Source organism: Oryzias melastigma, linkage group LG18, assembly GCF_002922805.2.
Source record: "Oryzias melastigma strain HK-1 linkage group LG18, ASM292280v2, whole genome shotgun sequence".
Classification (NCBI taxonomy): Eukaryota; Metazoa; Chordata; class Actinopteri; order Beloniformes; family Adrianichthyidae; genus Oryzias; species Oryzias melastigma.
In genome coordinates, this window is record NC_050529.1 from 25,224,293 (window position 1) to 25,247,051 (window position 22,759).

Consider the following 22,759-nt stretch of genomic DNA (forward strand, 5'->3'; position numbering starts at 1 on the left):
AGTGTTGGAGGTGCGGCGCTGCATACCAGCACACCTCAAATTGCTGCCTCGCTCCAGTTTCTGCCCTTTCCTCCAGTCCAGCTGTTTAAAGTTCTTGGTGGGATGTTGGAACGTTCCAGTTCCTGCTGGTGGAACGTAGCATGCAGGGGCTTGTCATACAATTCCTCCACGTTTCTCCTGCTCTCCTTTGGTTTATGTTGCCTGAGGAATCACTCAAGAGTGCAGAACAGCCATGATGGAATTCAGGGAGGAGCTCTTAACCCCTTAATGCACGTGTCAAAGGGGCCGGTTTGTCATTAATGCCCCGATGTCATCTTGTGCTCATTTCTATCTTGTATAACTTTGGCAACGTATATTTTTATGGAGAGTAAAATATAAGTTATTTAAGGTTTAAGTTGATTTATTGTGGAATAATATTCCTGCCGTTTTATTATTCATATAACAAAAATATACATAAATATGGTATTTCAGATTTTTTTTAGGCTATTTTGGAGTTTAGCTGATATTTCAGCTACATGCTAGGGGGTTTGGCTAATTTATGATTTTTCAGTATTTTAGGCTAATTTAAAGTTAAGGCATTTTTTCAGTTCAGCCCTCTTCCTTTAAAAAAACTGCCAGGCTTTTGTTACTTTTGTACTTTTGTCTGTTCATATGTGAGATGGTCTAAATCAGGGGTCCCCAAACCACGGCCCCCGGGCCGGATCCGGGCCCCCTCCACGTTTGACCTGGCCCCCCAAACTGTTTTGGCTAAATTAGACATTTTTCCAGTTATTTATTTATTTTGTGGCTAATTTGGCACTTCGCTATTATTTTAGCTAGCTATCAACTTTATCAGCTTCAGCGTTTTGAGCTTCAGCATTTCTGCTATCAGCTTCAGTGTTTTCAGCTATCAATTGAAGCATCTTCAGCTATTTGTCACAGGAAATGCTATATATCTAGTCTTTAAAATGTTTTAATATTTCTTCTGTGAAGATTACAGAAATGAATTATTTAAAAATTGGCTACGTGCGGCTTTCTGGGAAAACGTAAATGTTTACATTTAGGTTGTGATTGTTACACTTTCTCTGTTAACCTACAAACTGACCCCGCCCCCCATCAGAGAAGAAAACAGATGTGAGGCCCTCACATGAAAACGTTTGGGGATTCCTGGTCTAAAGACTCCACACAAAAGATTAAAAAAATAATCAAACTAAGATCTTTTCCAAACTGTTTGCATTATTCTTTGTATTATTATTATTAAAGCAGTTCAGATCATCCAATTAAGCCAAATTCTCTGAACAGCATTCTGTGAAGAGCAAAGCTCCCTCTGCTGGGAATGGAAAAACGTCCATGGATTCAGGTCACGTTGTCACATGACTCTTCTCTTCAGGGAAACGGGACGGTAAAGGCTTCTGGAGAAAACATTCAACAGCTCCTTCAAATAAACTAGGAAATCTCCTCAGTTTCCGTGAAGAGCAGAATCTCTGTAAGAGGAAGAAGCTGAAAGACCATGCAGATGTCTGTGACCACGAGGTCGGCTAACATCTGCTGCAAGAGGAGGACGGGATGCAGACCAACTCCAGATCCACGGAAAAGGACGGAAACGATTCAGCCGTGAGAGGACACCAGACAGAAAGTCACAGAACATCAGTTCAAAGAAGAAACCGGTTGGAGAGGAGAGGTGATGAGTTGAAAAAAGAAGACAGGAAAGATGGACGATAAAAAAACAGTTCGGTAGATTTAAATGTATTTAAAGCAGTCAGAGAGTTTCAAGAGACTGAATCCACTCGATTTCAATTTTTTTTTTATCTACTTGACTCAATTCAATTTTGAGTTTACATATTTAGACACATTTGTTTAGAATTACATAAATAATCTTCTATATGATTTAAATATATTTACATTAATCTGATCCAGTTCACATACTGTAAATGTATCAGTGAAATAATGAGATTGTTAATATCATCCAGAGTTACATGGATTCTCTAAAGGAGAAGTTCTAACTAAAATGTTCAGATCATTAACATTGTAAACATTGTTCTGCTTCTCCTGGAGGACGTTTCAGTTTGACCACTAGGTGGAGATCTCGGTGTAGCACTAAACCTTATTCCAGAAGAAGAAAGAAACAATGTTTTAGACCACAAATGGTAACTTTAAAAAACATTTTCTTCTAAGAATTTTGAAAATTCATATAAAGATGTTGATTTAGTCAGCAATGTGTGCTTATGTCGACCGAGCGTTAGCATAAGTCGTCCTATGGGACATTCCATTAAACGTTAGCATCAAGCTAGCAGACTTAAGCTTTATGTGTTAGACCGATCAATATTTTTTTTAATTGATTACTGATCTTTGAACCCTAGTGCTATCTTAGGCATGTTTACATAAAGCGAGGTCATCTGGACCCCATAAGACAGGTGAAGGAAGGGTAGGTAGGAGGTTGGATTGATGGATTTAAAGCTTTGAATCAGAAGACTACGGTAACTCATTTTCTGGACCCAAAGGAATACAAATGATTATTAAATAAATACGTTTGAATATTTGATGTTATGGTGATGATTACATGTGATGCTGCAAAGCAGAGAAAAGATTTCTGAGAAAAGAGTCAAGAAAGGTCCAACAATCAGAAATGAAAGCGGCTAAAAAGTCAGAAACAGAATGAATCATCTTGGGAAATAAATGAACCTGCTAGTTTTAGCATTTACTATGAGGGGAAAAAGACAAACAGAAGCAGCTCGTGGTTGAATGTTTATTCACAGATCGCTGAGAAGCAAAAGCAAACAAAGAAATAAGTGACGGGAAGGGCGGCGTCCACCACAGCTTGTCTTTACCAAGCTGAGCTCTTGGAGAGTTCTGGACATGAGGCAGGCTTCTACCTGGACACACCTTGAAGCAGGAACTTTGAATGAAACAGTAACACTCTCATTCAACAGTCACTGAGAGTTACAACTATCCCAGTGTTTTCTTCATTTAAAACAGGGAATGGTTCTAAAATAAAGACGAGTTCAGAAGCCAAAGGCAGCCATGTCACTTTGAAACCACATCAATTCTTCAGAAGAACTTGTACATTTGTTTCCAATCTCCCAGAAAGCCTTGCTTTAGTAGGAAAAGCTGAGAAGCTGTCGTCTGACTGCAGAAGAAGACAAAAGCATTGTGGGTAATCTACTGGCTGCTTTGGGCTTCTTTACTTTTGCTCTGAATTCTAGAATATTCAAAGAATTTTGAAATGGTTAAGATGTAAATTGAGGAAATGGCCATAATAAGAGCTACCATTCCGTCTGAAGTGATACACAAACTCAGACATACATGTCTGCTGTAATAAAAGTGTTGGTAAAAACACAATCCCTGAGTATCATTTAATTTTCCAGCTGACTTTTCATGGCATTTTCCTCTTTCTGGCTAATATTTTACTTTTTTTTGGTGAACAATCTTTGAAAAATGCAGATTCTCCCGAGAGAATTCACACCTTTGATCTGGAGGATGCAGAAATCTTGAATGACGTAGAAAAACCGTAACCAGGTTACAAACACATTTAGAAAAACCCAGATGCAAAAAAGTGCTCATACAAAAGAAAAAGAAAATGTACAAAGATTGACAGCGTTCTTGTGCAGGCTGACAGTTTGCAGACTAATGTGGAGCGGCGGATAAACCAGGAAAGCTTCACTGCACATCGCCGTTCATTGTCTTCAGCAATAACATTAAATTTAGCCTCTTTCAGCGGCTCTACGCACCAGAAAGAGGGGGTTTACTACATCTGTGAGGGACAAAGTGCTGCGGTACTTCCTGAGAGAAGACTCAGGCTCTGACAAGAAACAAGCCCCGCCCCCTGAAAAAATAAATATGTCCAAAAATACTTAATTACAGGCCAGAACTCATTTAGTGGGAAACAAAACTCACAGCTAACAGTCGGGTCTACCAGAGGGAACGGAACAGAGAGTCTGATGGAGACCAGGGGGCGCTGTAGAGCTGATTCTGTCATTAAAACCAGCCTCAACGTCAATAAAGTGACAACCATTATACCAAATGTTGCTTCTTTTTTACAGTACATTCATTTTCATCAGTCAGTCGCTTTTCTTTTGTCTGTTCCTGATGCTCTGCTCACCTCACAATGCAAGAGGAGATGGTGGCAATGCCGCCGTTTGGTGTTGACTTATTGGTCAGAGTGAGCCTTCGCTGCATCAACACAGATGGTTTAAGCAGGTAAAACATCAAAACCAAACGGCTCCATTTCAAAGAATCCTAAAATGAGGGATGCTGAACTTCTAACACCCTTTTTGGAGGTGAAAGGAGTTTCAAATGGCACAACTTCCCCATCGAGGGTATAAGATGGCGCCAGAAACCTTCTCCAGCCGGAAGCGGAAATTTCGCAACGACATCAGAGCTGGTGAAATGTCGTTTTTTTCTCTGTGAATCAGCTGATCATGTAAACAGTTAAGGTAACCTCAAAACTTTAAAACCGCGGTTCTGGTTGAGGACTTCCAGCCAATAATTGGCCAGTTGTTTGGGGGCCGGCTCTGGCAGGGGGAGGGACTTGTGGCTCTTACTTTAAAAGAGTCATATTTTTTTCTGTGGCCAGATTCTCTGGGCCCGTCTGTCACTCGGTGAGACTGATCTAGTATACGGTGACACTCTCCACACCGCTCTGGGGTTCAGTATTGCAACAAAGAGCAACAAGTTGCTTAAACAAGAGGTTTGAGTGGTCAGGACCAGCAACGGTTCATGGTGACACACATGGGTTACCTCAGGGGTGTCAAAGTCAAGGCTCAGGGGCCGGACCCGGCCCTCCAGAACATTTTATTCTATGGTTATTAATGACCCGATGTTATCTTTCTCTCGTCTCTAACTTGTATAATTTTGACAAAATATATTTTTATGGAGAGTAAAATATTGAAAGTTATTTAAGGTTTAAGTTGATTTATTCTGGAATAATATTCCTGCCTTTTTATTATTCATAATTATACTAAAAAAAAAATTAGCATTCTGCTAGCTTTTTGGACAATTTTGGTATTAAATAATTTTTTAAGGCTATTTTGGTGATTGGCTAATATTTTAGCTACGTGCTAACTGTTTCGGCTAATTTTGCCTTTTTAGTTTTTTTAGGCTAATATTTACAGAATAATATTACATGTGGTTTTGGCTAAGTTGGGTGTTTTTGATTTATTCTGGAATAATATTCTTGCCTTTTTATTATTCATAATTATGTTAAAGATTTACGGTTTTAAATTTTTAGAAACTGTCATTCTGCTAACTTTTTGGACTATTTAGGGATTTACTAAGATTTTTTAGGCTATTTTGGAGTCTAGCTAATATCTCAGCTACATGCTAGCTGTTTTGGATAATTTAGGTTTTTTTTCTTAGTTTTTTTTAGACTAATTTGGCATTTAGCTAATATTTTAGCTGGCAATCAACTTCAGCATCTTCAGCAGCTAAATTCAGCTTACAGCATTCACACTAGCATTATCACAGGTAATGCTATATATCTAGTTCATAATTATGTTAAAAAGTTACGGTTTTAAAGTTTTATAAATGTAGTTTTAGAGTGTTCCATAAATGTTTCTCCTGTTCTGCCCGAGACCTAAGGTGTGTTTTGGATTCTGGCCCCTGTGTGATTGAGTTGGACACCCCTGGGTTACATGAACAAACACAAATCATGTCTAAATCTAACACATAAAGCTTTGTTTTCCTAATGAGTTACTGGACTTTGAGTTTGGATCCCGTCTCCCTTTACCTGCTGAATCAAGGAGAAACTCATCTTTCCACTTTACATGGAGAATTCTTCATTTTGATAACAAACCTGTCCTCAGCTCAGGACGTGCGTTGATGTGGAGCTGCTGGACACACAGGAGCCTCTGCAGCTTCTGAGCGTTAGTGGACGAACAGGCGAGGCGCCGTCTAAGTGCTTCCGTGTGGCGGGGCGGGCGCCGCGTCCGGGTGCTGGTCGGAGTGCGTGAGGTGCAGTCCGCTCTGGTTGTAGCGCAGCACGGCCTGCTGCTTCTCCTCGGTGCTGTAGAACAGCGAGTGGGCGTGGACCTGCTGAATGTGTCTCTTGATGGTGCTGACCTTCAGCGTGGCCAGGTTAGCCCCACACACCATGCAGATCAGGCCGTGCCTCTGGCAGTCGTAGTCCATCAGGTACTCCAGCCGCCAGCGCATCTGGTAGTTCCTCCTTTGGTCCTTCCCGGGGTAATGGCCATGGCGAGGAGCACCGGCGTCCTTCCATTTGCTCCTCCCTCCACTCGCGCTCTCCTCCTTCCTTCTTTTGGTGCGAGCTTTGACATCCCGCAGTGGAGCTTCACCCGTTGCTGCTGCATCACTGAGAGCCGAACCTGAAGGGATGTCTGTGAAAACACGCTGACGTGAGCGAGCTGAAGGGGTAACGACGAGCTGCAGGCAGAGGGCCTCTCACCGTCATGCATGCATGCGTCTTCACTGAAGGAGTCTTTGGTCCAGGCGGCGGCCATGGCCTCCCTCTCCTGCCGGCTCAGCGCCGTCGTCTCCGGGTGATGCTCCTGGATGTGCTGGCGGAAGCTGCTCACCTTGGTTTCATGCAGGACCTGAGAACACACCATGCAGAAGGTGCCCTGGCCCTGAGGCCCGTACGCCACCAGGTAGTCCAGGCGGAGCCGCCACGGGTTGCCCACTTGCAGCCGCCTCCTCTTGGGGGGAGGTTCCTGTAGAGCTCCAACACCTCCATCCTCACCGATGAGGCAGACGTCCTGAGAGGAGGTCCCGTCCTCCTGCGGCGCCGCGTCACAGTCGATCTGGGTGGTTTGTACGTCCTCAGCGCAGACGTCCATCGTCTTTGCTTTGGTGTGTTCAGATTTGACGGAGTTTTCTGACTCTTCTAAACATGGAAGATAAACACATGACCGGATCAAAATACCAATGAACACATGCATGAACGCTAAAAGACATGTCCAAAGCGCGGCCTGTGGCCTAATGCAGCCAGCATTCAAATTTCTGCAGACTCTTGTCATAAAATCAACATTATGAACCTCCATCACTTTCTAACAACTGTGTGTACGACGTCTTGATTGTGATTGGCTACTTGACCTTCAGAGCTTTAAGGCCCAAACCAGAAGAACCCACTTATTTGTTACTGTGTACTATTTTCCTGTTGACATGATTTTAACTTAAAACCTTAGCATTTAATGATGAATAATATGCAACATTTCATGAAAATCCTGATTTGTTGTTCTACCTGAGGCTCTGGAGCCACATGTGGTTCCTTTAACCCTCCATTCTGACTCTCTGGCTTTGAAGAAAAATGCTAACAACGATTTTAGGTTTGTAGTTTTGCTTCATTTACTTTATTAAATAATCCAAGACAGACCTTCTTCTCTGTATTTTTGCTCTTCAAATACAAAGCTCAGTTATTTTGGTAAATATATATTTGAATGTATTTATGAAAAGCGTCTCATTGCAAAAACATTTTCTTAAAATAGTTGGTTGGCCCTCAAACATTTAAAACCGATTAATTGATTTAAGCTTAATAGATCAATAATCGATTTATAAAAATATAAAGCTACAGTCTGCTAGCTTGATGCTAACGTTTAATGGAACGTCCCATAGGATGGCTAATGCTAACGCTTGGTCGACCTAAGCATACAGTGCTGACTAATTGAACATTTTTATATGAATTTACAAACTCTTTTCAGGAAATATTTTTTAAAGTAACCATTTGTGGTCTAAAACATTGTTTTTTTGCTTGTTCTTCTCAAATAAGGTGTAATACAAGAGTGTGATCGCCACCTAGTGTCCAAACTGAAACGTCCTCCAGGAGAAGCAGAACAATGTTTCCAATGTTAATGATCTGAACATTTTAGTTAGAACTTCTCCTTTAGAGAATCCATGTAACACTGGATGATATTAACAATCTCATTATTTCACTGATACATTTACAGGATGTGAACTGGATCAGATTAATATAAATATATTTAGAATATACTGTAGATTATTAATGTATTTCTAAACAAATGTGTATAAATGTATAAACTCAAAATTGAATTGAAGAATCGAAAGAATTGAAAAAAATCAGAATCTAATCGACTGTCGCTCTGGTGAATCAAATCCAATCGTTTCTGGAAATTAGAGTTCATACACACCAAACTTTAGGGGAACTATTAATATAACGTGACTTCATAATGTAAACTAGATACCTCCGGCCGTCATCATTACATAAAGAGGATTGTGTCTGCTTCTGCTGCTCCCTGTCTGTGCTCGGCTCCATGTCTCACCGTAGGCGTGAGCCCAGGCCTGCAGGATGCAGTGCTTTTCCTCGGAGCTGTACAGCAGAGAGCTGGGGTGGCTGTCCAGCACGTGGCTCTTGATGTGGTCCAGGTGCAGTGAAGGAAGCTCTGCTCCACACACCATGCAGAGCAGGCGGCCGGCCTCCGCCTCGTACTCCATCAGGAACTCCTGACGAAACCAGGCGTGCAGGGAGTCGTTCAGGTACCGCTCCAGCGTCTGTGCCGACGGGCCAGCAGCTTCCTGCTCGTCCTCTGGCTCCTGCAAGGGTTCAGCCTCTGCAGAGTGAGGGGACAAAGGGGAGGCTTCCTGTTGCTTTTCTGGGGGGGTCACATGGTCTGCAGGGTCTGCTGGGGGCAGAAAAGAAGGATGTAGTACACTAAAAACACAGATGGGGGCAGCATCTGGTGTGTTTTGGATTTTGGCCTCTTGTGCGATTGAGTTTGACACTCCTGTTGTAGAGCGTCTGACACATGAAAGAATATTCCAGAACAATAATATATGGAATAGATAGCCTTAAAAAAAGATGCATTGATTCTGTTTGGCTTCAGCGTTTAAATACAATTTAGAATTGTAGATATTCAACAAAGAATGCTGCCTCCACAAACGGGTGTTTTGTAGCTTTGCTGTCAGATAACCGGAGCCGTTCCTCCAATGACCAGCATCCTGAAACGTTCCCGTCAGCAGGTGGGAGTGACATTTACAGACTCTCACTCTGCTTTACCAGGACTTTCTCTACCCACCGCTTTCTTGGCTCAGGTGCAGGGACTCCTCCTCCTCCTCTTCCATAAGTGACGTTTCAGCTGCAGAGGTGAACGACCTCTGAGCCCCGCCCAAACTCAGGTGGCTCTCCCACCCCGAGCGGATGACCTCCTTGTCGGCGGCGCTCCACAGCAGAGAGTCGGGGTGCTTCTGCCTGATGTGCCTCTTGATGGTGCTGAGCTTCAAGGTTGCTAGTGAGCTGCCGCACACCATGCAGATCATACCATGTCTCTGGGCGTCAAAGTCCATCAGGTACTCGCTGCGCCAGTACTCGTGGTAGTACCGCCGGTGATCGCGGCCAGGAATCCGGCTCAGGCCCGGGCGGGACGCTCTCTGGACCCTGGGTTTGCGCCCGGGGGGGCCGGGAGCAGGCGAGAGGAGGAGGGGCTGGTCGGGCCCCTCTGTGAGGGTCCAGTAGCTGGTGCCTGGCGATTTGACAGGTGTGACCATGCAGGCCCGTGACTCCACCCCGCTGTGACCATCTTCTGAAATGACAATCACACACCACTGCAGTGATGTACACTGTAGTACGCAGAATAGATTATTAGAAATTAGACATGTTTATAGTTTTGTAGGCTATTTTGAAGTTTAGCTAACATTTCAGCTACAAGCTAGCTGTTATGGCTAAATTAGAATTTTTTTGAAATCTTTTGACTAATTTAGCACTTCGCTAATATTTTAGCTAGCTATCAGCTTCAGTGTTTTTAGCCATTAATTTAAGCATCTTCAGCTATTAGTCTATCACGGGTAATGATATATATCTAGTTTTAAAATATTGCAGAATTATTTTTTTTTGAAGATTACATAAATTAATTATTTAAAATGTAGCTGTGTATGTCTTTCTGGAGAACCATGAATCTTCACGTCTAGGCTGTGATAGTTAGACTTCTTCTGTTAGCCTACACACTGACCCCGTCCCCACATCAGAGAAGAAAACAGTTATGTGGGCCTCACATGAAGAAGTTTGGGGACCCCTGGTCTAAGATGCAAACGTGTTGTATAATCTAACACGTTTAAAAAACAGATGGAATTGGAACATAATGAATGTTTTCATTTTCAACCTAGGAAGTTGTCCTTTTTAAAACCTTACATTTTGTTTGAATTTATAAAGTCTTGGACCTTCATTTCCAGTGTATTAGCACAAGTTTTCCTTGGACCTGTCCTGTTTGCATGTGGAGCATCAGTGTCCCGCTCAGCACCCGCAGTACCGCCCCTGTCTGCTAGGTGTCAGCGGTGAGCAGGCAGTGAGCCTTTGTTTATAGGAGCCAGAGACGGAGGGGCCATGCCGCTCCACGGCTTTGTCCGTGACATGGATTAACTGTCTGACAATGACCGTTGACATGTTAACACACTCACAGACGCACGCGCACACACAGTGTGTGTTCACCGAGAGTTTAAAAAGAAAATGAACCAGATCAGTAGTGGTGCCTCATCCGTGTTTTACCTCCCGGGTCGCTTTCTTCTTGCGTGGCTTCCTCCTCTCCGCCTATAATAACCGAGAGCAGCTCAGACTGCTGGGAGCGCCGCAGGTCCACGGGCTCGCGCTCCTCCATCTCCTCGCGCCTCCGGTCCCCTTCCTTCGCGGGATCACCGCGCCGCGCGGCTCCTGCCACTTTCACATCAGAAGCATGTCACGGCAGGACCGCGCTGCGCCGCGCGGCACGCATCTGGCACGCGCTCCGTGACAAACCCATTGCTATGGCTCCCGTGCTGTCCCCCAGCCCGCGCCCCGCACGGGGGACAAGTCAACTTTGTCAGGATCCCTCGGTGGCGCGGAGTCCACGGCTCCGCGCGGGACTGTGGAGAGCAGCTCGGGCCTTCACTCATGGGTTTAAGGCTCTCGATTGTCTTCTGGGTGGGGAGCCGGACTAGGGGCCCCTGGGGCTCCTTAAGGGGCTCCTGGGTAAATTTAAAGAGACAGTAACATTGCTGATGATGCACACCCACCCCGGGGGGTGGGGTGAGGGAACCGCGCTAAAGCTGATAAGCTGTGAACCGAACTACAGCTGCGGAGAGGGAAACGTGCTGCACGCGCAGGGCGCGGCCCTGGACCCCCGCGCGGCGGAGCTGTGGGCCCCGAGGCCCCCCCGGGATGGAAGAGGTGTGATCCTCCAGCACGTCTGTCCCGGATGACAAACTGTTCACATGTTTCAATGAAGTCTCTTTTGGAGAGTGCGTGCTATATTGTTGTGTGCGTGTGTCCCTATGTGTGTTAAATGTTGTTGTGTGTGTAAACAGGAGTGTCAAACTCAATCACAGAGGGGCCAAAATCCAAAACACATCTTAGGTCACGGGCCGAACAGGAGAAACATTATAAAACTACATTGTTAAAACTTTCAAACAGTAACTTTTTAACGTAATTATGAACTACATATATCCCATGACCTGTGATAATGCTAGTGTGAATGCTGTAAGCTGAATTTGACCGCTGAAGATGCTAGTGCTGATAGATGAAAACACTGAAGCTGATAGCCAGCTAAAATATTAGCTAACTTCCAAATTAGCCTTAAAAAATAAAATAAACACAGCTTAGGTTAGCCAAAACAGCTTGTATGTAGCTGAGAAAAATAGCTAAACTTAAGAATATCAACCAAAAAAAACTGAAAAAAAAAATCACTAAATTTGCCATTTTGTCGTGTGCGTGTGGTATAATTTGTTGCGTGTGTATTTTGTTGCGTGGTATACGTTGTTGTGTATTTTGTTGTTGTGTGTTGTATATTTTGTTGTTGTGTGTTGTGTATTTTGTTGTGTGTTGTGTATTTTGTTGTGTGGTATACGTTGTTGTGTATTTTGTTGTTGTGTGTTGTGTATTTTGTTGTGTGTTGTGTATTTTGTTGTTGTGTGTTGTGCATTTTGTTGTGTGGTATATGTTGTTGTGTATTTTGTTGTTGTGTGTTGTGTATTTTGTTGTGTGGTATATGTTGTGTATTTTGTTGTTGTGTGTTGTGTATTTTGTTGTGTGGTATATGTTGTTGTGTATTTTGTTGTTGTGTGTTGTGTATTTTGTTGTGTGGTATATGTTGTTGTGTGTGTGTGATATTATGTTGGGTGTGTGCTCTAATTTATTATGTGTGTTTGTCATGATGTTACATGTTTGTGTTCCATCATCCTTTTGTGTTCGCTGACTGAAGTGTGTCGATTAGCAGCCGTCCCACAATCCACCTGTCCTTACACCTGTACAGACACACCTGATCCGTCCGCACAGCGACCTGAAGGAGACCCAGACCCTCACAGTGACAGACGAAGCTGGAAGTGAGAAGTTCCTCTTCGGTTCTGTCCACATTCAGATCTGGATCCCGGTTTATGTTTTAGTCTGTCAGGCGACATGAAGTCGTCCTTTGATGTGTTGCTGCTGTGACCGGATGTGCTGCTGCTCTCCGCTCTGTGGAGCTTCTCCATCTATCTGACAGTGGAGAACTTCAGCGTGAAGGAGCCGTGAACGTGACGGGTCACGTGGTGCAGACTGGAGTGTTTGTGAAAACCGCACACTCAAACGCGCGTGCGCGCGCAGAGCTAGCATGTAGGTCCCACATCCTGGTACTTTGTTGTCACGGCAGCCTGCGCGCGGCTGGCGGGGGGGAGGTGTCTGCGGTGTCCGTGGCTCCTCAGAAACGGTCCCGTTCCTGTCCCGGGACGCCTGCGAGCTGAAAGGTAACCCAAAATCACACACTTTCCTCCTCTCGCGGTCCCGCGCGGTGTGGGCCCGCACGGGCAGACAGCGGCCGGACCGGAACACGCAGTCCCGCGACATAACAGACAGCGAACCGCGCCTCCGCGGCCGCCGTGCGGGCCCCGGCCGGGTCTCTCCGGGTTCTGCTCGTACCGGGTTCGAACCCCGCCGCTGACAAGAGAACCGCGAGCAAACATGGCTGTGGACGGCACGTTTAAAGGGACCGCGCCAGCTCCACGCGCCTTTGTGTCCCACGGTTCTCCAGGTGCTCCAAACCGTACCGAGCTGCTCTCAGGGGGGGAGAGGGAGGTTCGACTCAAAGCCCCAAAGCTGCCAGGTTAGAGGTCCTTCCTGTGGAGCACAGCTGGGGGGAGGACGGGGCGGCGCAGGGTCCCAGCCGGCTCCGGTTCTGACCCGGTCTCTACTATTAACATGAACGGTCTGTGGTCTCCACGGAAAGTTTCAGTGAGATTAAAACAACTTCAGTTTCCTCCCGAGGGTCTCCAACCCTGTTCCTCACGAGCTGCTGTGATCAGCGGGACACACCTGATGCAGGTGAGCTGTAATGACTGAAGCAGGGTTAGCGGGAAAACTACAGGACCGCAGCTCACGAGGGACACGGTCAGAAACAACGTATTAAAATTACACGGGTCAAGGCCCGGGGGCCGGATCCGGCCCTCCAGGTGATTCTATCCGGCCCTCCAGATCATTTTATTTTATTGTTATTAATGACCCGATGTTATCTTGTGCTTATTTCTAACTTGTATAATTTTGACAAAATATATTTTTATGGAGAGTAAAATATTGAAAGTTATTTAAGGTTTAAGTTGATTTATCCTTGAATAATATTCCTGTCTTTTTATTATTCATAATTATGTTAAAAAATTACATTTTTAAAAATGGTGATTCTTCTAGCTTTTTGGACTATTTTTTCATTTAATAAGATTTTTTTAGGCTATTTTGGAGTTAAGATAATATTTCAGCTACATGCTAGCTGTTTAGGAGTTTTTTTCCCCCTAGTTTTTCAGACTAATTTGGCATTTAGCTAATATTTTAGCTGGCTATCAGCTTCAGCGTTTTCAGCTATCAGCTTCAGCGTTTTCAGCTATCAGCTTCAGCGGTTTCAGCTATCATCCTCAGCCGCCAAATTCAGCTTACAGCATTCACACTAGCATTATCACAGGTGTATATCTATATATTTAGTTCATAATAATGTTAAAAAGTTACAGTTTTAAAGTTTTAATAACGTAGTTTTAGTGTTCAATAAATGTTTGTTCCAAAGTGTGTTTTGGCCCTTTGTTTGGTTGAGTTTGACCCCCCTGGTCAATTTCTAATGAACCCCTGTCACTCTGCAGAAACTATGTCCTAGAAAGCAAAGCATTTTTTTATTATTATTTTGCCTAAGAAACACACAATCGATTTTAAAGCAGATCAAAGAATGATCATAGTAGGAATTGTATTACAAGCAGGTACATAAAAAAAAAGAAAATCACAAAGAAGGCTCAATATTTTATATTGGTCAACGAATCAGCTCGTCAATTCCAAACTGAAAATCACAAGTTATGTAGACTGATTACACACAGACTGAAATATTTCAAACCTTCACTTCTTGTCATTTTCATGGTCCATAAATAAAGAAAAACAAAGTTTAGTGTAAAATCTCAGACAATAAAAGGATGTTTTCCTCCTTAAATTTCAGAAAACTGTTCGTCTTGATGCTTCATCATCCGTTTGTGGTTTTGCCTCCTCTTGCATGAATCACTGCTCTGTCGTATGGAGGTCTGTGGGTTATGTGGACACCATTAGACTCTGCATGTCGAGGTTCCAATTCAGTTCTTTAGTTTATGTCATTCTAAAATGTTGTGTTTTGCAGAATGGCAGTGTGAAGTGATGAAACCGGCCCGCTGCTTTGCCGCCGCACAGAGGACGACCCCATGAACCACAGGATGAGGCTGGATGAGAACAAAGTGCCCCCAGCTAAAGGGAAAGGCGGTCGCTACCAACCAGCCTCAGAGTATGACGATGCCACTCTGGCCCAGAAAAGAGAGTACTGGAGGAACAAAAAGCGGGAGCAAAGGGCGCGGCTGGCAAAGCAGAGAGGAAAGGTGGGTCAGGACGGCGGAGACCGAAAACCACAGCTCTCCTGCACACCTGAAGGGCTGTCAGCCTCCTCTGCTGCCTCGTCCTCTCCTTACCTGAGAAATGATGTATCAGAGTGTAGAAATACAATTCCAAATGAGGCTGCTGACTCCCAAAAGGAGGAGTGGCTTCAAAAAACTGAAGTCAACAAGGTCTTCCTTTCCGTCCTGGCTGAAGCAGCCGACAAGGCCCCCGCGAGACACTCGGCAACAAGAGTTGTCAAAGTGGTTCCCTCAGCTTTGTCGAGTGGATCCCAGAGGAACACCGGTCCATCAGTGCCTACGGTCAGAGTGATGCGGGTCAACAACGGAGCTCCTCCACCGCCGCGTGGATCGCTGCAGGACAGACCTGCACCCCAAACCCCGTGTAAGCCAGAGGCTGCTTTAGCGGTTCAGGTCACGCACAGCACAGGTTCCAGGATCTCCTGTGAGGAATCAGAGGGCAAAGCGACACATCCAACAGCCAAACCTGGAGCAACCCCACAGAAGCCCCCCACGCTGTCTGAGGAGGAGAAAGCAGCCAAGCGCAGGGAGCAGTGGAGGATCAAAAAACGGGAGCAGAGGGCCAAAACGGCAGCACGGATAGCCGAGCAAAGACAGCGGACACCGAGCAGAGAACTGACTGTTCAGAGAGAGAAAGCAAGACTCTCACAGAGATCAGGCCTTCACACTGCTCTGTGTCCCACCCTGAAGTCCTTCTCCTCTGCTAGAGATGAAAGACTGCAAAGTTCTGCAATAGCCAACACGCAAAAAAGTCCCAAAAAAGAGCCTTACACATGTGGAGATAAAACTGCACAGAAAAAACCAGCAGATACACAGAGAAAACCTCAGAGTCCCATCTATTATTCCAACGTTACCAGAGGGATCTTGCGCTGTAAAACACCCAGACAACGCTGCATTGAAGTCCAGAAGAATCTGAACAATCAGAGAAACCTGCGATGCAAAAGTCAGTCAGCAGCTTCAGCGTTCGTGACCAAAAACATTCCCAGGATTGACCCCAGGGACACACCCGAGACCGTGATCGCCAAGCGCAGAGAGTACTGGAGGGTGAAGAAGCGTGAACAGCGAGCCAAACTGACAATGGAGATGAAAACACGACTGAGAGAGAAGGACTCACTCGTGAGGAGAGTCAAACGTTACCAGGAAATCCTCCACGAGATGAGAAAGGCGCGAGCGGTGTCAGCAAGTCCAGCGGCGCAGGCCTCCGAGGCCATCGGAGGGTTCATCAGAGAGGATGGAACGCTGGCCGTGAACATTCCTCAGAGCCCTAAATGTCACCACACAGCGGGACAGCGAAGGGAGGAAGAGCACCACAAAGTTTCCAGGAATTCCCCCATCATCCCTCAGCGGAAACACAGAAGCTTTGCTCCCACCAGGACGCACCAGCCCACTCCTCCTCTTCGCCCGTCCTGTCCGGCTCTGCAGTCCGTCCGCAGCTCTCCCAGATCCCTCTCAGCCAAGACCACCACCGCTCAGCTGAAACTCTGTGCTCCTCTGGCCTCCAGAGACCCAGCGTCTGGATCAAACCTCGGCAGGTGTGTGATGAGAGTAGACGTCACACGGAGGTTCTCCTCACGGCTCTCCTCTGACTCAGGAGTGTCAGAGGAGATGAAGGTGGCCAGAAAGAGGGAGTATTGGAGGACAAAGAAACGAGAGCAGCGAGCGGCTCTGGCTGCCCGGCTGAAGCTGGGGCTCAGTGCTGCCCTGAAGAGGAGGAAGGCTCAGAGGCAGGAACCAGCAGGCCCCACCCAGCTGTGTCGAGTTCTCGCCGACTGCACAAGAGACGGACTCCCTCTCTACAGCGACACTGTGCCCACTGCCCCTCAGGCAGATGACATCAAACTGGAGGGAGAGTCTGTGCAGGCAGCTGACCCAGATCCTCAGCTAGAGCAAGCCATCTGCCCGGATCGAAAGCCTCCAGCCTCCCCGCTTGCACCTCCAGAAGGCCGGCAGGAAGCGGATCCGTGTCAGGCTGCAGACAGCCAGGCTGCTACTCTGCTGGCTGTGGCCTCCATGAAGAAACTCCTGGAGGAGTCCCTCAGCTCCGTCAGCAGCTGCACAGACATCAAAGTAGAGACGGTAGAGGACGTTTTTGAGCAGGACACAGCAGTCTGTCCTCCAACGTCTGATGTTCAGAGGGACTCCATAAGTCCCATCACTGCTGATGTGGCCATGCTCTTGAAACACTGGCAGCCAGACGACGAGAAGAAACCAAACCTTCATCTTCAGAGGTCATCACCGATGAATGAGGCGGGCCTTTTCCTTCCGGTCTCCACGGATGTGATCAGTTCCGCTCCCACATACTCGGCCCAGAGTCCTTCAGACTTCACTGGAAGCTTTGGAGCCTCAAATGACCGGATACTTCCATGTCCAGCTCAGGGACTTAGCAGCAGAACCAGAGGCCGAGACACCTACTGTTCCACAGAACCACCAAAACTCCATCACATCACACGGGAATGCTCGGACCAACGACCAGAGGATGACACGCCGCATCACACGACAGAAAAGTGGCGAGGAGCAACATTTCCAGCCTCACAAAGTCCCAGCAGGGCTGGGATGGAGCAGGCTGGCTCCAGCAGCCTCCAGAGGAAGAGAGAATACTGGAAGCTGATGAAGAGACAACAGAGAGCCAGACTGAAGGAGAGACGGGGAGAGGCCGGCCGCTCACTGCTCCTGACCGGAAGCATTCAGGTGAGGATTCCAGCAGTACTCTTGTTTCAAAGACAAAGAGAAACCTCATCGTATTTAACAAAAATGTCACCAGATTTCTTAAACAACTGGAATACAGCAAAACCCATTTTCCTTCTGGCAAGGTCAATTCTATTTATAAGTGGGACGTGTTTTGTTTTCCGTCCGTGCATATATCCACACATACAAGGTGGGGTACACCCAGGATCAGGTGTATTTATCCAATAAGGAGCTTTAATGGCAGGTTGGTTGGAAAACATGGGGGTCGTACTGCCCAACACTAAACCAGCACAGCGCTAGATGCTATGAAGGAATTGTCTCCAAGTGTGTTTGATAAAGCAGCCATGGAGGGTAGAAGAAGCCAGAAACCCATGAAGAAAAGCTGCTTTCATCTTGTTTTATTCAGCTTCCTGAGGATGAACCAGCTCTGAGGCTACAGAAAACTTAGAGTCTGCATGAAGAGCAGTAAACCTGCTAAAGACTTTCGGATAGTCTCTCAAATTCATTATTGAAACTACTTGAACATTTTACAAGATAGTCCGTTTCCAGAAAGACGCGCAGCACTAATTTTACATGAGAAAATAGGACTAGATCAGGGGTGTCAAACTCAATCACACGGGCCAAGATCCAAAACTCACCTTAGGTCACGGGTCGAACGGGATAAACATTTACTGAACACTCTAAAACTACATTTTAAAACTTTAAAAAAACGTAACATTTCAACTTAATTATGAACAAGATATATAACATTACCTGTGATAATGCTAGTGTGACTGCTGTAAGCTGAATTTGGCCAATGAAGATGCTGAAATTGATAGCTAAAAATGCTGAAGCTGAAATCAAACTGAAATATTAGCTAAATGCCAAATTAGCCTAAAAAAAACTTAGATTAGTCAAAGCTGATAGCTCATATATTAGCTAAACTCCAAAATAGCCTAAAAAATCTTAGTAAATGCCAAAATAGTCCAAGAAATTAGCAGAATGACAATTTTTAAAACTTTAAAACTGTAACTTTTTAACATAATTATGAATAATAAAAAGGCAGGAGTATTATTCCAGAATAAATCAACTTAAATAAAATGATCTGGAGGGCCGGGTAGAATTATCCGGATCCGGCCCCCGGACCTTGACTTTGACACATGTGGGTTACATGAACCTCAGCTCCTGAGATATTAACTTGAAAACTGTCTTGAATCCCTTGAAATTCCATCCAATACTCTCCAACAATGGAGCGATCACTGACTGAATGAGTCCCACTAGAACACACAATAGAATAATCCTCCCTAACATGTTTACAGTAGTGGTGATTCTTTTTGTTTGTTGTCTTCTAGATCAACCAAATCCTGCAGTCCAACCTGCCAGCCTCTTCAGGGGGTGAAGGTCCAAGTGTCCCTCCTCTCCGGCTTGTTGGTCAATTAACAAGCAACACTCAGAAGCCCATTAGCGAGCTTCACCTCAAACTTCCTGCCGCCTGCAGGCTGGAGAAAACCACCACACAAAACACTAGCACCTTTACAAGAGTTTCGGGAGCTCAGCAATATTCCCAAAAGTGGATTCCCAGAACCAATGAAGTGACGTGTGCTCCCTCCCTTCCAACCCTGAGACCTCCAGATAACCCTCTGTCAAAACTCAACCTGCAGCTCTACGAGTCCCCCGCCCAAAGCGCAACGTCCATCCCCGTTGCTGGTGCTCATCCTCAGGTTCCTAACAATCTGGGGGAGTCTTCCATACTTCCTCCTAAACTCATTCCTGGGGAGTCTGAGAAGGACTTCCTGAAGAGAAAGAGAGAGTACTGGAGAGTCAAAAAGAAGGAGCAGAGGGCCAAAAAAGCCATTCAGAAAAAAGGGCCGAGTCCGAGGATAGGCCCCAGCAGCTGGAGCCCCACCCTCCACCCCCAGGACCTGCAGCTACAAGCTGGACCTGCTCAGGTGAGCTCACGGTTCCCTCTCACGGTCACTGCAGTGAAGATAGAAAGATGTGAATTCCTCCTTTCAATCCAGGAGGAGAAAAGTTCCCTGAGAAGTTTAGGGAAGTTATTTTCTAACAGAGCATTGAGACCTTCATGAACACGAGCATCTTTGCTCTGAACATGGTCAACTCAAGAAAAATACTGCAAGTCTGTTGTTATTACCCTCTCAGTCACTGCTATCCAGCCACATCTCCTAACCTGGATCCACAATATCTGGGAGCTGCAGTACTACAGCAGACAGTTCTGCTATTTTTGTGTATTTTCTTAAAGGTTTGTCTTCTAAACTTTGTCAGTTTCTTAGAAAGCTGAAGACATATCCATTTGGTGTTTTTAACATGCTCTTGAGAGGAGGGGGAACATGTGCTTCTAATGCAGGGGTGCTCACACTTTAGAGACATCAAACTCTAAAAGATCATATACATATGTTTGATCTAGCAGGTCATTACCTGCCTTTACCTACCTAATTGTTTACCATCGGGCTCTACTCCTCTCCTGTGGTTCAACTCATACCTTCATCAACGTCATCAGTCTGTCATATAGGGGCAGTCAATCAGACTATTGGAATAAACAAAGGAGTCCCGCAGGGCTCTTCTCTGAGGCCTTTATTTTCTGTATTCATTAATGACTTACCAAACTGCTGTTCTGAATGTATTCTTCATTTGTATGCTGATGATACCATAACATACTGTTCCAAACCTAGTATTTCTGATATCAGCTGTTCTTTACAGCATGATTTCATATCTGTACAAAAATGGATGTCATCTAATAAGTTAATTTTAAATAAAACAAAGTCATACTCTGTTTTTCCAGAAACAAACCATGAATGCTGACGGAAACATACTTAATTTGCATTTCTTAGATTCCTCTCCACTTATGAACACTAAAACAATTAAATATCTCTGTGTTTGGCTAGAAACTGATTTATCCCTTAAAACTAATTTTCAGTCTATTTCATGTATTGTCTGTACGATGACAGTATTTTTATCTTCTTCTAGGGCTCTGGTCAGTGGGGAATCTCCTCAGAAGATCTTGATGGTTTAAAAAGGTGTGAACCTCAGCTTCTCTGTCTTATGCAATCTGCCCAACTTTTCCATTAATAGTAATAGTAGTAAATATCTTTACTTTACAGCATGTCAGTGGACAGCCATCTGGGACGATGTTCAGCACCAATAAAAGGTGAAACTTGAGTCTCATTTTCCTGCAAACACGACTGACTTCAAAGTGGTTGACCGTAAACATGTTCCTCTAGATGAGTCAGAGGCTCTGTATCCTGACGCTGAGGAGGACGGCGCTCTGTCAGCCACCGTGTGGAGGAGCCACTACCTCATGGACTACGATCCGCTCAACCAGCTGCTGGTCTGCATGGTGTGTGGGGAGCTGCAGTACTCTCACAGCCTGGAAGGGGTGAGGGCCCACATCGATGAGGCGCACCCGCACTCCATGACCTTAGAGCCCCAAGAGAAGCAGCAAATCCTGGAGGCCTGGGACGAGCAGGTGTCCCAGCGGGAGCGCTTCTTCAGCAGGCAGCTGCAGCAGAACAGCAGCGATCTGGCAGGTATCCCGTCAAAGACTCTGTGGAGAGAATGATCACATCCACACATGCCTTCTGACATGCTTCACCTTCTCTGACATGTTGTGCAGAAACCCTAAGGAACTGAGAACCGTTCCTCCTTTCAAGCATTTCTTTGTTCTGTATACTTTTTACAAATCAGCGTGCTCACTTTACACATTAAAAGAAAGATGGGGAAGTTAGGCCCCCAAAAGCATTTACCTCAGTTTTAAAGAAGTTGTCATTATTCTTCTAACATTTGTCATATTCCTATAAGCATTTATTTAAGTGGATCGTTTGCATCCCACTCCTGACGAGACAAAATCCTAGTGAAGTCCGTCTGAATGCCTTGTGAGGGTTCCTCTGATGTTCTCCCGGGACTGTTTGTGTTTTTGAGCATCAGGCTCGTTTTATGTGTCTGGAACAGTTTCACTCATCTGACCAGCTGGACTGCACTCAACCCTGAGCGGGACATTCCTCTCTGCATTCTCTGACTTGATAATCACCTTCTGGAGCTCATCAGACATGGAAGAAAGAAAGAACACATCGGTTTGTTCACACTAGACCAGGGGTCACAACCTTTACCAGTAAAAGAGACATTTGGACTCTTTTCTTCTGATCAGAACTAGAAGGAGCCGCATAGCATCTGTCAAAATGTCTTTTTTTTTTGTTTGACAGAAGCTCAAATAACTTATTTTCTAAATAAGACTGTTCCAAACAGGATCATCTCAGTGCAGCTCTGGACAGCTAGTAACCAAGCTGCACGTTTCAAACGCCACGTTCATTTAAATAAACACTTTAAAGGTTCGTTGAGAAGTGAAATAAGATTCAAAGAGCCTTGAAACTTGAAGAAACCTCAGACTGTGCAGGTGATCCGTCATCAGACGTCAGGGCTTATCACACCATACACACCTGCTGGGATGAGGACGGGAAGCTGATCCAGAGGATGCTGTTACTATGGTAACTATGTAAAGTTGACTGATGCCAGTAAACTATTTCAATCAAGTTTCAGTCACCTTCAGAAATCCATTTCTTCCTTCATGTCCAATCACTATGAACTCCCTTTTGAAGAGGTTACAAGGGAGTTTTTACATTTTCATGGTTTCAAAATGTACCAAATTGATTAACTTCCAACAGATGCATCATTCCTGTTGATAGTTTCCTCAGTACTACAGATTCACCAGCTCGGAGGATTAATAATGGATTGAATCCACATCTCTAAATGCTGGAGATGGTTGTGTGAGCACAAAGCTGTGGAGAAAAACCCTCAATGCATGTTTGGAGCTCAAGCTGGAAGCCGACGAGCTGCCTCCTCTTCTAAGAATGTTACTCTACTGGACGTCCTGTTTACCAGTTCAGACCGATCTCAAAATGCCTTGTCTGGAATAAAAAACACTTTTTACGTTTGGTGTGTGGTGTTGTTTTGTCCCAGCAGTCAATATCACGAATGTCTCATCTGTCTAAGTCATCTGTTCCAGTTTCAGATGACGGAGAACAGAGTATAATGGAGCTAAAGTCAGTAGTGAACTGCAGAAGTTTATGGAAAGTTTCCTGTAACTGAACCAAAGCATCAGAACTTTTGTGAAGGGATCAGGACATTTCTGACTTCCAAACATCTTTGTTTGTGGATTCCAACATCAAGGCTTGTAAGAGATTTTGTTCCTGCTTATTTATTGATGGTTTCTGATGTCATCATTTATTTTGGGGTGTTGTTCTCTATGCCCAGTATTTACTGGGTGAGTTTCTCAGTATGTGGCGAG

General features: G+C 45.1%; 2 protein-coding genes across 6 annotated transcripts; one reads left to right on the top strand and one right to left on the bottom strand.

Moving 5' to 3' along the window:
- Positions 1–5,503: 5,503 nt before the first annotated feature.
- Positions 5,504–11,261, bottom strand: si:dkey-106g10.7 (uncharacterized protein C11orf95 homolog). Of its 3 annotated transcripts, none has more exons than XM_024288009.2 (5): positions 10,430–11,261; positions 8,967–9,470; positions 8,214–8,501; positions 6,383–6,820; positions 5,504–6,314 (listed from the first exon to the last, which is right to left on the bottom strand). In XM_024288009.2, exons 1-5 carry the CDS (start codon positions 10,536–10,538, stop codon positions 5,869–5,871), a joined length of 1,785 nt encoding a protein of 594 aa, XP_024143777.1. In that variant the 5' UTR covers positions 10,539–11,261; the 3' UTR covers positions 5,504–5,868. The 3 variants fall into 3 exon arrangements, with proteins under 3 accessions (XP_024143777.1, XP_024143775.1, XP_024143776.1); XM_024288007.2 differs by having other exon boundaries at positions 8,214–8,573; XM_024288008.2 differs by having other exon boundaries at positions 8,214–8,570; positions 10,430–11,260.
- Positions 11,262–12,292: 1,031 nt separating this feature from the next.
- si:dkey-28a3.2 lies at positions 12,293–22,401 on the top strand. 3 transcript variants are annotated; one of them, XM_024288001.2, is made up of 6 exons: positions 12,293–12,636; positions 14,529–17,484; positions 18,813–19,409; positions 20,446–20,495; positions 20,580–20,626; positions 20,700–22,401. In XM_024288001.2, exons 2-6 carry the CDS (start codon positions 14,590–14,592, stop codon positions 21,035–21,037), a joined length of 3,927 nt encoding a protein of 1,308 aa, XP_024143769.1. In that variant the 5' UTR covers positions 12,293–12,636; positions 14,529–14,589; the 3' UTR covers positions 21,038–22,401. The 3 variants fall into 3 exon arrangements, with proteins under 3 accessions (XP_024143769.1, XP_024143770.1, XP_024143772.1); XM_024288002.2 differs by lacking the exon at positions 12,293–12,636 and adding an exon at positions 12,678–13,210; XM_024288004.2 differs by lacking the exon at positions 12,293–12,636 and adding an exon at positions 14,345–14,434.
- Positions 22,402–22,759: the final 358 nt, after the last annotated feature.

Excerpts from the sequence above, each read along its gene's own strand:
- si:dkey-106g10.7 (XM_024288007.2), bottom strand. The coding sequence starts at position 10,538 with ATGGAGGAGCGCGAGCCCGTGGACCTGCGGCGCTCCCAGCAGTCTGAG. Across the intron at positions 8,574-8,966 it reads GCACCTGAGCCAAGAAAGCG|CAGACCCTGCAGACCATGTG; the intron begins GTGGGTAGAGAA and ends TTCTGCCCCCAG. Across the intron at positions 6,315-6,382 it reads AGACGCATGCATGCATGACG|ACATCCCTTCAGGTTCGGCT; the intron begins GTGAGAGGCCCT and ends GTGTTTTCACAG.
- si:dkey-28a3.2 (XM_024288001.2), top strand. The coding sequence starts at position 14,590 with ATGAACCACAGGATGAGGCTGGATGAGAACAAAGTGCCCCCAGCTAAA. Across the intron at positions 19,410-20,445 it reads TACAAGCTGGACCTGCTCAG|GGCTCTGGTCAGTGGGGAAT; the intron begins GTGAGCTCACGG and ends ATCTTCTTCTAG. Across the intron at positions 20,627-20,699 it reads ATGTTCAGCACCAATAAAAG|ATGAGTCAGAGGCTCTGTAT; the intron begins GTGAAACTTGAG and ends ATGTTCCTCTAG.